This window comes from Nelumbo lutea, chromosome 3 (assembly GCF_056320005.1).
Source record: "Nelumbo lutea isolate HS-2025 chromosome 3, American lotus-T2T, whole genome shotgun sequence".
Lineage (NCBI taxonomy): Eukaryota > Viridiplantae > Streptophyta > Magnoliopsida > Proteales > Nelumbonaceae > Nelumbo > Nelumbo lutea.
The window spans coordinates 64,003,310-64,018,256 of NC_142686.1; the positions used below are offsets into that span (position 1 = coordinate 64,003,310).

The following is a 14,947-nucleotide window of genomic DNA, read 5'->3' on the forward strand; positions in this document are numbered from 1 at the left end:
GTTATATGGCTGGGATAGCACTCGCAAGTCTATCTAGTGAATGTATGGTTGGTGCTTATGAAGCTCAATTGGTTTTAAGGATTTTACTAGCACCTAAGAAGTCTAACAAGTTGGTGGAATTTCTCAAATGGTATGCCTAGGGAGAGGGTGTAAGTTAGGTTTGGTCACCTCTATAAAATCTATGTATTGTATTTTTCTTATTTTTTTTATTTTATTTCACTCTTAGACTTGTTGCATGATTTTTTGCATTACTTCTTTGATTAGGCTACCTAGGTTATCAAATTTCTCATCTATATTTAAGGGGAGTTTCAAAAGAGAGGGAACCTTCACTTTAATTAAAAAACTTGGTAGGCTTTACACAATTAGGTTTCCTTGCAAGATTGCTTGAGAATAGTTCTTTTGTCCAAGGTGTTAACAATGGTCTTATTTATAGAGATGACCTTGGTTTGAATCTAGACAAGAGTTAGGGGCTGGTTTTACTTTCCTATCCTTTGAAGTGAACTTAGATAGGTTCTTAGATCAAATATTTAAGCCAAAAACCAAGTTTCTCGACCAAAATATAGCTACACCACTGACCTTATGCATTGCGTGTCAGACCAATTAACTGTGTAGTTTGCACCAAAACTTGTCCAAAGTTGTGAAAATTGTTGGGGTTTGGGAATGTACCTATTACTTTTCAAATCCTTGTTCACAATTTAATCTTTCATCAGCTAATTAGGTGCTTCACACAAGATTTTGACATAAAAAGACCAAAAATACTCTTATTCAGCTTTTTTTGCTCAAAACTAGAGAAATGAAGGGGGCAAAATGGAATGTTTACAAATAAATAATTTAATATTTACATTATCAAAATTTAGGTTTTAAGTTATTATTAAATAAAGGACAAATTTCTTAAAAGTACCCCTAAATTTTATGAAATTTACTAACTCATGTTTAGATATTGTCTTAAAGTATCCTTAAGTTTCTGACAATTAACTAAATCCTCCCTTGCCATTAACATCCATTAGTGTTCTATCACAATCTATTCACATGTGACACCACGTGGGATATAGAATTTTTTAAATCCCAATATTACCCTTTTTTGGTCAATTTTGCCCTCTATTATTCTTCAATTTTTCAAAATAAAACTCAATAAAGTTACATTGGGAGCTAGAGTCATTGTCCCAACATGCATCCTCCCATAACAAGTGATTGGAGAGTTATTGCAACTCCCAAAAATTCTCTTTAAATTCTAACAATATTAAAATTTCAACTTGGCTGACTTAGAGTTGTGAGGAAATAGAGAAAGTTCAGAAAAAAATCAGTGCACAAATTTTACTCATTGATTTTCTACTTCATAGTTTCATTATTTTTTGATGTATCCATTGCAGCTGATGTCACTACTCCAATTCAATCTATCAGTGATGAGCAGACACTAGTTTCCCCTAGACAAGTCTTTGAACTAGGATTCTTCAGTCATGGTAAATCTAAGGGCAGATATGTAGGGATATGGTACAAGAATATCTCAATGCGAACATATGTTGGGGTTGGGAACAGAGACAATCCTCTTACATATTCATCCAGAGTTCTAATGATCACCGAAAATGGGAATTTTATCCTCATCAATCAAATAGGGAGCATTTTTTGGTCTTCGAATTCTTCCAAACAAGCCAAGAATTCAGTTGCAGAGCTATTAGATTCTGGAAATCTTGTTATCAGAGATGGAAGCAATGTTAGTTTACAAGGCTACCTATGGTAGAGCTTTGATCATTTATCTGATACTTTGTTACCAAGAATGAAGTTGGGATGGAATATGAAAACCTCGCAATCATTAACTGACATCTTGGTAAAACGATGACGACCGTTCTCCAAGAAATTTCATGTTCACCATAGAGCCTCGAGGACTTCTTCAAGGGATACTTTTAAAAGGATTGGTTAAACAATACTGAATTGGGGCATAATCTAGGAATAAATTTAGTGGTAGTATGGCCCTCAAGGATAGTGTAGCTTATAAGCTTAGTTTTATATCCAATTCAAATGAAATGTTCTTTTCATATCAAAACAACGGTGATTCTATTCTCACAAGGCTTGTGATTGTGCACGATCTAGTTGCTCCTAGCTGGAGAACAGCTCAGATGCCAGTTGTTTAGTTGGCCGATTGAATTGCAAGGAGAGAAAGCTCAGAGGACCTGGAGTGGTTTACCAGGTGTGGGCACTCCAATGCTTAAGTTAGCACTCTTGTTGAGCGAGCTAAATGCTTGAATGCTAGAATGCTAGTAAGTAATAAACCGCGCGTACCTTGTGTCACTGGGGTTGATGCCCTTAAATAGGTGAGCTGCCATAGGTCTCACAAAACACCTTTGAGATCTTCGGTCCGCGCTACTAGGAGTCTGTTCTACACCAGGAGGTGGACTTCATGCTAGTAGATAAGGCTTATCGAGTCCATCCAATCTGGCCGGGATAAGGATAAGACCTACAGGCGTGCGACATGATCCCAAAGAGCTCAGAGACAACTGACTCACTTCTAGAAGTTGGCTACGTGTCACTTTGGCAGGTCAGACCATCACGAGCTGCTCAGATGTCGATCCTGGCCGAGGTTACTAAGGTACTCTAGGTGACCTAGCCTACTGAGGTGGTAGGCAGTGCCGAGTCAATGCCCAATCAACAGGTCACCTCCATGTGTCTGTGCATGAATGGGCCAAATCACCCCTCATCAATTGTCCCCGCTCCCCATGCCAAAGATTTTGACCTGACGAGCTTAAGTAGATTTGGCCCGGTCTTCATCCATACCGAGGTCCGATCTAGAGGTTAGACCTTAATGACTCAACCGACTCAACCATATATCAAACCGCACATCGAGGACACACAGATGTCACTCGGATTATAAACTTCACGAATGTCAAAACACACGCTTAACCAATTTTGCCCTCGAAAGTCGTGCGACTGGTTTTTATGGGAGTCGTCGGATCAAGACGATTTGATCCATCCATGATCGGCTACAACGACTATAAATAGGGGCCTTGGGGTCCCATTCACCTTGTCTTATTTCAGATTTTTGCGTTCTAGAGGTTGCACACTAGTTTCTAGGTCCATGGTCTTTGTCTTGTCTCCAAGTCGTCCCCTCCCTTAGGTAAGCCTTCTTTTCTTGCCTTTGTCCATTTCAGTATGTTAAGAAGCATGGGTAGCCTTTTTGATATGAGTGGTGAGTCCGATCAGGTCGAGGAGGGCACCTCGGCCCAAGACTTAGAATCTGGCCCAGCCTCGATGGTTATGTTGGCCCATGGCTTAGAGTCCAGTTTGGCTGAGGTGGACACCTCGGTTCAGGAGCAGAAAGCTTATGGTAAGAGGGCATCATCTTCTCATCGTGCTCGTCCTCTTCGGGGGCTAGATTGCTTCAGTCCTATCCTGACGCCCGAGAAGATTAGTGCACTAGCTATTTGGTATAAGTTCCCCAATCACTATGGTTATAACCTACCCTTGGAAAGGTTTCCCCGAGAACATGATGACGATGAAATTACCTTCTTCGAAGAGTAGTTGATTGTTGGGTTCTGATATACTCTTCACCCTTTTCTGTTGAAGTCTTAAACTTCTTTGGTGTCACCATCGACCAACTTCATACAAACTCGGTTTGTATCGTGGTTGGCACCATCTCCTTGTTTCACGATTACGACCTCCCCCTAGACATCGATACCTTTACCTCACTCTGCTCTATTAAAAAGAACACTACTGGTCCCAAGGGGGTGGACAAATTCAGTAACTATATAGGTTACCACCCTGGGTATAAGCTACTCTATGAGTATCCTTCTAAGGTGCCGACCTAGAAGAATAGATATTTCACTGTGATTGTTGAAGGGGGGTGGCCTTTCCCAACTCAATGGAGAACCGCCATCAATGACCATGGAGATCATTTAAGTAGGAAGATGAGAAAGAAGATGAGGTCGATGGTAGAACTCAACCTGAGATTGGAAGACTACTTGGTCGAGGACAAGCTTGTTAAGGTCGGGCTGAGTCCTCTAGGTAGGTTGTCTCTTTGGGCATACGGACCTCATCATTTCAAACTTGTTTTACTTTATACTACTTCGATTGATCTTCTATTTATTTTCCGCAGGCATCATGGCAAGTGTCCCGATGACTAACCTCTTCGCTGGCATGAAGAAGAGGAAGAAGTCCTGAGGTGACTCTTCCCAAGCGCCTACAGTCGAGCCTGCTGCCCCTGTTCAAATCGAGGACCCTTCGGTCATCAACTTGGTTAAGGAGAACCAAGAGAAGGGATCATCGCCTCACCAACCCAAGGTTCCGTTGTTCGAGCCTTAGACCATTCATCCCGGGGCCAACTCTTCTAGTGAGGGCCCCAAGATGGTCCAAAGCATCCTGAACGCCTGAACTAGCCTCTAAAAGAGCAAGGAGACGATTTTTCCCGAGGAGGTCTCTAAGTTTGTCGGACTGCCTCATGCTCAACTGGGTGCTAAAGCTATGAGTCACATTATGGTGGTATGTTTCCTGATCTCGGTACCTTGCTTCTGTTCACCCTATCTTTTATACTTAAAAACTTTTTCTCTTTTTTTGCAAGTGAACTCTATGATCCATTCCCTTATGTAGCAGACCGATTAGCACATTGCAAGGGAAAAGGTCGCCGAGGCAAAGGCTGAATGGGCCAAGGTAATGGTTACAAAGTGCCAGAGCAAGATGTCGAAGGTTGTCGGTACCATTCGGAAGCTGGAGGCCGAGGAGTAGAAAGTTGCCTTTGTCGAGCGTGAAGCCGCTCTCATTTAGGGAATTAAGGATATTGAGGTAGCTACGGTCAATGCTTACAAAACTTCATCGGAGTTCAATCAGAGGAGGGAGGAGCTCAGTACAGATGCCTTTTGGAAGGGTTTTAAACTTTGTCACTAGTTAACCAAGCACATCCCCAAGCTCAACCTCGGAGTTGTCACCACCGAGATGGTCATGGAAGTTGACCAAGAGCCAGACTCCGACGAAGAGAGTGACGAAGGCCTCAATGGGGGAGCGACGAAGAAAAGCCCAAATGCCACTACTGATGAGATCATGGAGACCGATGAGATTACTGCTGCTGAGGATGTTATGGAAACTGAACCGACCAAAGACACTTCTAAGAATGTTAAAGGTGGGGGTGAGGAGCCCCATGATGATTGAACTTTGCCTCTTTTCTTTGGACCTCCTTCTATATACAACATTTATCGAGCCTTCGAGCTCGGTTTAGTAGACTTCATCTTCTTGCTCCTTTTTCTTATTGCTGAATGTGTGAACCACTCCTTTTTGAAGAAGTGAAATACAATTCTCTTTTTACCACCTCACATGCAATAATCTTTGAACAAAATTTTCTAAGTGTAGGTTGCCCCGAGGTGCTAAGCTCCTAACACAACTAGGCACAGTAAGGGATAACCCAAAGTAATTATGAGCCGAAGTGGACAAACATTGTAGGGTATATGACCCAAACCATCTATTCACTAGTGAGGCATAGGTGAAGTTTGCCTGTGCAGCCCATATGCTTAGAAAGCGATTGGGTCTTATTTATCTTTAGCACTAAGGTTATTATTGGCTCGATGCCATGGCCCTTAGGCTTTTAGAGGGGCTCGTGGTCTACTTTCCATCATATAATTTAGCCAACATGTGGCCTTACCAATTTGCCTGAGCGGGTGGTCACTTGGACTTAGAAAATTTAGTGGATTTTAATTCTCGAGCTCACAAGTAGTATCTCCTTAGGTTGTTGACGTTGTAAGCACGAGGCACCTGCCTCCCTTCCAACGCCACGAGTTCATACGTCCCTTCACCAAATACTCGTTTAACTCTGTACAGACCCTCTCAGTTCAGTTTGAGCTTAATTACACTGGGCTCAGGTACCATCACTTTTTGGAGCACAAGGTCGCCAACTCGGAATTGACATCGCTTGACTCGAGTGTTGTAGTATCGAGCTACTCGTTGTTGGTAGGCCGCAGTTCGGATGTAGGCCAGGTCATGCACTTCTTCGATCAGGTTGAGGTTCATCCGCAACTCGTCATTATTGGCCTCCTTGTTGTATGCCTTTAGCCGCAAGATTGGTACTTCGATCTCGGCTGGGATGACGACTTCCGTACCGTAAGTGAGGTTGAATGGTGTTTCACTTGTCACGGTCTTGATAGTGGTCTTGTAGTCCCATAGGACACTGGGCAGCTCGTTGACCCACAAACCCTTAGCTTGCGCTAGGCAAGCTTTCAGTCCATGGAGAATTGCCCTGTCCGTTTGCTTGAGGATGTGCCACTGACGTGAAGCTCTATTGGATCCCCATCTTGGCGCACAAATTATGGAATCTGATGTCTTCAATCTACTTCCAGTTGTCGGAGATTAATACCTTAGGAAGTCCAAATCGGCATACTACGTTCCTCTAGAAGAAATTTTGTACGTTCTGGGTTGTGATCGTTACCAAGGGCTCAACCTCCACCCACTTCGTAAAGTAATCTATCACCACGAGCAGGAATCTTCTCTACTCGATTGCAGGTGGGAATGGACTGAGGATGTCTATCCCCCATTGGGAAAAAAGGCCACGGGATGGTCAGATACTTCAGGTCGACGGTAACTTGGTGAAGAATGTTGGCATGCCTCTAGCAGCTCGAGTGCATCCCCTTTCATAGTAGGCCAGTAACATCCTTGCCTTAGCACTTTTGTGGATCTCATGTAACACCCGACTTGTTTCTGATGGTCATAAGCAGTGCAAGTAGGGGAGTATAAAGGATATCCCATACAGTTGCCCGTCGATGAGAACATACCGGGCTAATTGATGCTTTACCCTTCGAGTTGCATTACGCTCTGCTAGTAGGGTCCTGTTGAGTAGATAATCAACAAGCGGGTCAATCCAGCTCGGTTCTACTTGCAACATAGGAGCGACCTCTTCTACCACCCTAACAATGCTAGGTCGAGGCAAGTCTTTGATGTACATCATCCTCATAATGTTGTCGCTAGTGCTAGCCAACTTTGAGGGTGCGTCAGCCTCAACATTCTTCAACCTCGGTACTTGCCAGATGAACCAAGAGTGGAAGCTAGGCAAGAGTTCCCTCACTTTGGCTAAGTAGGCCATCATGGCGGGTTCCCGAGCCTCGTACTCGCCATTCACCTGATTCACAACCAACTGAGACTCATCGCATACCACGATGTGCTTTGCTCTGACCTCTTTCGCCAATGTCAGCTCGGCTATTAACACATCATACTCTGCTTCATTGTTTGATGCTTCGAATTCGAACTGGAGAGCGTACTCCAGCTTCACTTCGCTTGGCCCATATAGTAATGAGTCTAGCTCCACTTCCTCACTGACTAGACGAGCCATCAACATGGAGGATCCAAGGCTCCTTGTCCCAGTTCGGGGCTTCCTTGACCGGAACTAGTGCTACGCTGGTTGATGCCTCCGACATATTGGTCGACTAGGCCACCTCAGGGGTCGGCGTGCTGAATGTGCATTCCACGACGAAATCCATTAGGACTTGAGCTTTAATGGCTGGACATGGCTCGAACCGGATATCGTACTCGCTCAACTCAATGGCCCACTTTGTTAGTCTGCTTGAGACCTCGGGCCTCCAAGAACGTGCCTTAATGGTCAGCCAGTGAGGGCGTAGCTTTTGTGCTGTAGTGACTAGCGTGTAGGCTAGCTTCTCAATGTCAGGGTATCTCGTCTCAGCTACCTACAAAACTTTACTTATATAGTAGACGGGTTGACCACCTCATCCCTCGCAAAGAGGTATAGTCTAAGCTCATCTCTAGGTTTAGGTGGGTTAAAACCGGTCGGGTAATTAGATTTTTTTGAGCTCGTCGAACGCAAGCTGGCACTCCTCGGACCATTCAAAGTCCTCATTCTTTTTAATGGCCTTAAAGAAAGGTAGATACCAGCCAGCCAATTTAGACATAAACTGGTTCAGGGCAGCTACTTGGCTAGTTAGCCTTTGTACTTATTTTAGGTTCTGGGGTGGTCTCATATCTAAAATGGCTTTTATCTTTTCTAAGTTGGCTTCGATAACACGCCAATTCACTATATACTCGAGGAACTTGTTCGACGTGACTCTGAAGACACATTTGTTCGGGTTGAGCTACATGTTAAATTTTCTTAGGATTTGAAAAGCACGGTCTAAATCATTAAGTAAAGAGGAAGAAAACTGGGTTTTCATGATCATGTCATCAACGTAACACTCAACTTTATTTCCAATATTATGTTCAAAAATTTTGTTTACAAGGCATTGGAAGGTCGCTCCAGCGTTTTTTAGGTTTACAAATGGTGTAGCTGGAATAGGCTACAAATGTGTCTTAGTTTGGTTACAAATGTTGTTTTATCCTAGTCGGCTACGTCCATCCTGATCAGGTTGTAGCTGGAATAGGTGTCCATGAAGTTCAACAACTCGTGCCCTGAGGTCAGCTACCCCCACTCCGTAGCTCGTTGGGAACTTCATTGCAAGGTAATAGGTCGACACCACTACACGTAGTGCATGCAGGATGGGCCAACCTAGGATCATGTTGTAAATGGATGGGGTGGCGACCACAAGGAACATGTGCTCAAATCAGACTATGTTGGGTCTCATTCCTGCTGCTACTAGCATAGTGACCTTGCCAAGGGGCTTCACCACATCTCCGCTGAAACCAACCAAGGGTGTGTCTTCTGGCTGACAGTCTTTCCATTCTAGCTTCAACTTGTCGAATGCTTCCAGGAAGATGATGTCCGCGGAGCTGTCTGAATCTACCAGGATCTACTTCACCTTGAATTCATTGATGATCATCTTGACGACGAGGGCATCATCGTACATATACTAGATCCTACGAACGTCATCCTCAGTGAAGTAGATCGCCTCCTCTACCTGAGGGTGCTTCGGTGGGTTCTCGTCTTCATGTTCAAGCTCCCGAACTAATGTCTTTCTCGTTGTTGTGTTGCAAGCTGCTACAATTGACCCACCGATAATCATATTGATCACCCCACGGATCGGTTTCTCTTCTACTAGCGGGTCCCGAGGTGGCTTATTGCGGTCGTTCCGCCTGCTCGACTCTGGCATGTCTCTCCACTGCTCGATAAGTTGGTGCTCCATTTCTCAGTTTTCATACTTGATGAACTTCCTCAGGTAACCGTGGCAAATCAACTCCTTAATCTCATCCTTCAGGTTGCAACAACTTTAAGTATCATGCCCGATGTCCCGGTGGAAGTGGCAATACTGGTTTGGATTCCTATTTGTTGGGTCTCCTCTCATTCTGGGCATCCACTTGACGTACTTGGCATCTTTGATGGACATTAAGATTTCACCTCGTTTGGCATTCAGCGTGATGTGGCTCATTCTCTGGACTGGAGGGTTACTAATCCAGAACCTCGGGGTGGTGACCGACTCCTTCTTGGCTACTTGCTTCGCTTGTTGCACGATGACTTTCTTCTCTTCAGCGACTTGCTCTTTCACCACTACTACTTGCTTCTTTGTTTGTTCTTTTCCTTTTCCCGACTTGGTGTAGCTCTAATCGAGACCTGCGAGCCTCTTCTGCCTTAATGAACTTGTCGACATCCTCGAGGAACACCTCCATAGTGCTTGGAAGATTCAACTCGAGGTGCCAATGAAGGTCAGGGTGGCGTACTCCTCTCTTAGCTGTAGTGAGTTGCACGGCTGGGTAGGTTCGGTACCTGAAGCCTTTCTGAATTAAATCTTTTAATGTACTCTCAGGGACTCATTCTCTTTTTGGACCATGTTCAGGAGGCTTGTCACAAACTTCAGACACTTTCTTGCTGGTAGCGAAGTGTGTCATGAAAAGGTCGACAAATTCCAACTTCTGATCGAACATAGAGGTAGAGTTTGATACCATAACTCACGTCTTCTTTGAGATTCGTTGAGAAGGCCATGAATAGATTGGCTTCATCAGCTCTTACGAGCAGCATCAAGGACTAGAAACTGTCTACATGATCATTTGGATCAGTGCTCCCGTTGTAACTCCAGGGTTGGCATCTTAAAGCTCTTCGGCATCGAGGCTGAGAGGATCTCTAATGCTAGAGGGGAAGGCTGGCTCAGTGGGATAGGAGCCAATTGTGCTGCTGCCGAGCTCACTTCTTCCCTTCTTTTCTCTGCTCCGGCTGTTGGGGCAACACTACTCTTGCTTGAGGTGTGGCATGCACGTCGACGGTGTCGCTTCTTTGCTACCTCGTTGTTGGTGCTTTTCACCTCAGTATGGGCCGAAGTCTTGACCCTAGTGTTCTCCCAATCTCGGACACTGCCATGAACAGGGAGCTGGTCTCGGTTACTGACTTTGTCACGAACATGAGCTGGATCTTGTTGGCTGGGGTGATAGGATGGGCCTCGGGCTGGATCCTCACCCCTCACCCCCGGGCTATCAGTTACTGAGTTCTCTTTCATCCTAACGACAGTGTTGCTGATCATATTGGTCATGGCTGTGTTGTTCATTGTGCGACCATTGCTGCTGATCGCTTTGGTGGCTGCATTGCGGTTGGTTTCTCTGATCGTCTACCTACCGTGGTGGTGATGGACGCCGACCTAGTGCTGGGTCCCGAGGAGGAGTTGGGACTCGAGACGGTGCCGACCCCCGGGGAGGTGACCGGCTTCCATGTTGCTCAGATTCTGTCGGGTCTAGTGGAGAAGGAAACTAGTGTTGGTATTGGTATTGTTGGTACTGTTGGAATTGCAGTGGGACGTTCGCTCTGAATTTGTGTTCCCAGGACTGCATCTGTAACAACATGATTCAGACACTCTGTATGAGTTCATGGAACAACCGTTCTTCTATCCCAACAAGAACCATAGAGGGCTCTACGGTTGGGAGAGCGATGCTCACATGAGGCATGGGTGCATTGACTTACTGAGTTGTGAATGCTGGGTTCTGGGCTGCTGATACCCCTGGTGCCCGATGGTCACAGAGGGGGTTTCCAGGTTGAGTGTAGGCTGATCTTGCCCCCTAATGATGGGCATCTCAACATTCTTTCCAGTTCTAGAGGAAGCCATTAATGAAATTTGTAGAAAAGTAAAACTAGAAGGTGAGAACTTAGATTTTTGTTGCGGTTCCCACATATGACACCAATTGATTGTGCACGATTTGGCTGCTCCTAGCAGGAGGGTAGCTCGCATGTTAGTTACTTAGCTGGCTGCTTGAACTACAAGGAGAGAAAGGCTTAGAGGACCTAGGGTGGTTTACCCAATGTGGGCACTCCGATACCTAAGTTAGTATTCTTGTTGAGCAAGCTAGATGCTTGAATGCTAGAATGCTAGTAAACAATAAATTGCATGTACCTTGTGTTGCTGGGGTTGATGCCCTTAAATAGGTGAGCTGCTGTAGGTCTCATGAAACACCTCCAAGATCTTCGACCCATGCTGTTAGGAGTCCGTTCCCAACCAGGAGGTGGACTTCGTGCTAGTTGATAAGGTTTATCGAGTCCGTCCGATCCGGGTGGGATAAGGATAAGACCTATAGACATGCAACGTGATCCCAAAGAGCTCGGATACAACTGACTCACTTCTAGAATTTGGCTATGTGTCACTTCGACAGGTAGGGTCGTCACGAGCTACTCGGACGTTGCTCTTGGCTGAGGTTACCGAGGTACCCGAAGTGACTTGGCCTGCTGAGGCGACAGACAATGTTGAGTCGATGTCCAATTAGTAGGTTGTCTCCACGTGTCCGTGCATGAATAGGTTGTGCCAAATCACTCCTCATCAGTTTGTATTGCTCCAATCTATGTAGCTCCTAAGTGGATGATTATGCATACAAATCTTGAAGACCTCGATGATACATATGGCTTATGTGGTGCCAACGGTAGGATGATTGACTTACTAGTGTTTTTTGAATGTTTGAAGGGATCCACGTCCAAGTTTCCACAAGAATGGAATTCATAGAATCGTTTTGTTGGATGCATTCAAAGGTTACCATTGGGCTATGGAAAGGGAGATAGATTCAAAAGGATAATAGGAGCAAAGTTGTTGGATTTGTTGTAGTTTTGGTTGAACAGGGGTTTGAAGCCATAAATAGGGTTACAATGGTGTGGCATCCAAATGGGAGCTGCTATTAATCACTTGAGGTTTATTCAAATGTTTCATTTTGAAAATTTAAAGAAGAATGATGGATAAAATAGTCTTTTCCATCTTTCTGTTACCGAATATTAACGAAAAGGGAGGATTTAGTCAATTATTAAAAAACTATGAGTAGTTTAAGACAATATATAAACAGTAAAGGTAGAATTAGTCAATTTTATAAAACTTGATGGTACTTTAAGAAATTTATCCTTAAATGAATATAGTTTTAGGTTATGTTTGACGTTGGTGATGGTTTCTCCTTGTCGATTATCTAGAAATGAATGAGTGCTTTTTGAAAAATCATATAAAATTGTTGTTTTTAGTCATTTATGCCATATAAGCTGATTTTTGAGAAATCGACTTTGAGTCGGTTTGGTATTGATTTTCAAGGGCCGATGATTTTTGTATTAGAAGTTATTACTCATTGCTATATTGGATGTCATGTTATCCTCAAAAAATTGGAATCAGTTAAAAATAAGGAAATCGATAGAAAAAGTGATCCCTAAAAAAGGTCGATTTCAATAATCGATTCTTGGCCGATTTTTCAAAATTTGCATAATCGGCCAACCAAATAAAAAAAAAAATCACAGATGTTTCTGACGTGAATCTTACATGGCGCCGATTTCTGGAAAATCATCATCGATGACAAACATCACCTAGTATATAATCTAATCCGATTATCCCAAATATTATCCAAACGGTTATGGGTTTGTTATTTTGCCTCGGTTCGAGACTGGAACCACCCTGTCTTCATTCAGACCCGATACGTTGACAGGCATACTGTTGGGCTGGGCAAGTTCAGATCGGAGGTGCGTGGGTGCAGGGGCCCACCCACGGGGTTAAGAATTAGGACTTAGGAGGTTCCATCAGCTTTTACCCACTAAAAGACAAAATAATAAGTCATTCAGTTTAGCCGCTTCAGCGGCCCCAGGCGGTGGGAATAATCTGCTAACCGAACATGGAACATCCACGGTTTTGGTGCGCACCACGCGTTGAAGTTGGACTCTGAGAGACTCTCCAGCATCAGCATGGTCGGTCGGTCCCTCCTTCCTTGATTGTTCTTCCTGTGCAACCCCGGTCCGTTAAAAAGGACTGTAACAAAATCAACGGTTTGCTCAGCCAGGTCTTCTTTCCAGAATCCCAGAAATGGCTGCTAATTTCTGGACATCTTCTCACTTGTAACAACTCGTCTCTTTTTTCTTTTCTTTTATTTATTTCTTCTGATCAAGGGGTCGAGTTTGTTTTTTGTTTTCTTTGGCTTCCACTAGTCTGATCATCTGATATTGTTTCATCATGCTTTGTTTTCTGTTTCTTCAGTAAACAGCTTATGGACCAAGAAGAGGTGGACGTGGTGCACTCGCCTGACAAGGAGAAGGGCATAACTCTGGAAGATTTCAAGATTATTAAGATGCACATGGCTAACTGTAAGTTCTCCATTTGCTTCCTTTTTTGCGGATCGATTGGATGCCATTAATTGAGCGCACTGGCGTTTGTTGTTTTCATTTTATTATGTGGGTTTCATCTCATTCTCTCTAAATTCATTTTGGCGTTTCGGAAATTTGGATTTTATGTGAAGTTCCTTCATCTGGGTTTCGACTATTTATTGATAAATCTTCCTTGGCTGTGAATTTCTAGGATTTTATATTTCGAACTTCCCTGCTGGTTGTAAATTTTCATTGGTCAATAAATGTACTTTTGTTTGTTTGTTTTTTTTTTTTTTTTTGAATTTGCTGGGGACTTAACTTATCTTGCCTTGTGGAATTTCTACAATTTTTTATTTTGTTCTTAGTCCTTTTTTCTTTTTTCTTTGCGTTTCAACTGTGCATATGTATAAGATATAAAAAAAAACTTCTGAATTTTTGGATATGTATGTTGGGTGCATAATATGTCAAGAAATTCTTGTTCGATGTGAAAGACACATTGAGTTGAGCAAGTGTAGGATGAGAAATTGGGGAGAAAAAGATGCAACGAAAGGATTTGAGGGTGTGATATCATGGGGTTAGTAAATTACTATTAGCTATTTATTGATAAAAAAATAAGATGTTTTTGAGTTTAGTTGTTTATGATAGTCAAAAATTGTATTCTGTACCTTATCCTCATTCTCAATAGTCAATAAGGTTTCCATCGACTTTGATTTAGCATTTTGTTGTTGCATTCCTTGCTGGAACATGTTATCCAATGGAAAACCTCTGAGCCTCCTTCCACCAAGAAAAGATTCCACGAGATATTCTCCATATGAGAAAACTTCTTGTATGATTTATTTATTTTTAAATCTCTAGGGTCAACCTCTTTTATTCAGTTTCTGTTTCCATTCCAGAATTTTTCTTTATGTTAGATAAAGTCCTGATTTCTTCTGAAGGTCCAAGTCCTTTTTAGTTGTTATGACACTCTCTTTCTTCACTTCCAACATCCTAGATCTAACCTCCTCTTTACTCCACCTTCCAATTACTCTTTAAGGCTTAATTTGCTTTCTCAAACAGCCAAAATATAGTCATATACTCTGTTGTAGTCATACTTATTTTAAAACCTCTTGTTTCTAAGGTATTTGTCCATAAGCTTAATTTTGCATTTAATCCTTCATTAATTTCATCAATTAAAACAATGTCATCCGTGAACAACATGCACCATGGAACTTCTTCCTGAATATGTTTAGTCTATTCATCTAGGATCAATTGAAATAGATAAGGGCTAAGTGCTGAACCTCGTACATATATTTTGAGATGGTCATGAAGCACTATAGTGAGGAGGGAAACTGCTGTTGTGGACCTAATCCTTTCTATGTATAATATATATACATGGTACACATGATAATGTCCAGTCCATTATAATCATTGCATCTATATACCATTACATGGTACAATTGTTTGCTAACACCCTCTGGTCTAGTTCTTGAATCATTTTTCTTGGTAGGATTGTGAAAACAGTGATTGGTAGGCCTAAGTTTTAAG

The 14,947-nt window shown here is 43.1% G+C and overlaps 1 protein-coding gene across 2 annotated transcripts in view; it reads left to right on the top strand.

Annotated features, from left to right (window-relative positions):
* Positions 1 to 12,745: 12,745 nt before the first annotated feature.
* LOC148865338 (cyclin-C1-1-like) overlaps positions 12,746 to 14,947 on the top strand; it is a 47,382-nt gene continuing 45,180 nt past the window's right edge. The window contains exons 1-2 of one of the 2 annotated variants that reach the window (XM_088976895.1): positions 12,746 to 13,177; positions 13,317 to 13,423. In XM_088976895.1, the coding sequence (XP_088833021.1) occupies positions 13,146 to 13,177; positions 13,317 to 13,423 (139 nt within the window). In that variant the 5' untranslated portion in view covers positions 12,746 to 13,145. The remainder of the gene's footprint in view (positions 13,178 to 13,316; positions 13,424 to 14,947) is intronic. The other variant, XM_088976894.1, reaches the window with a different exon arrangement.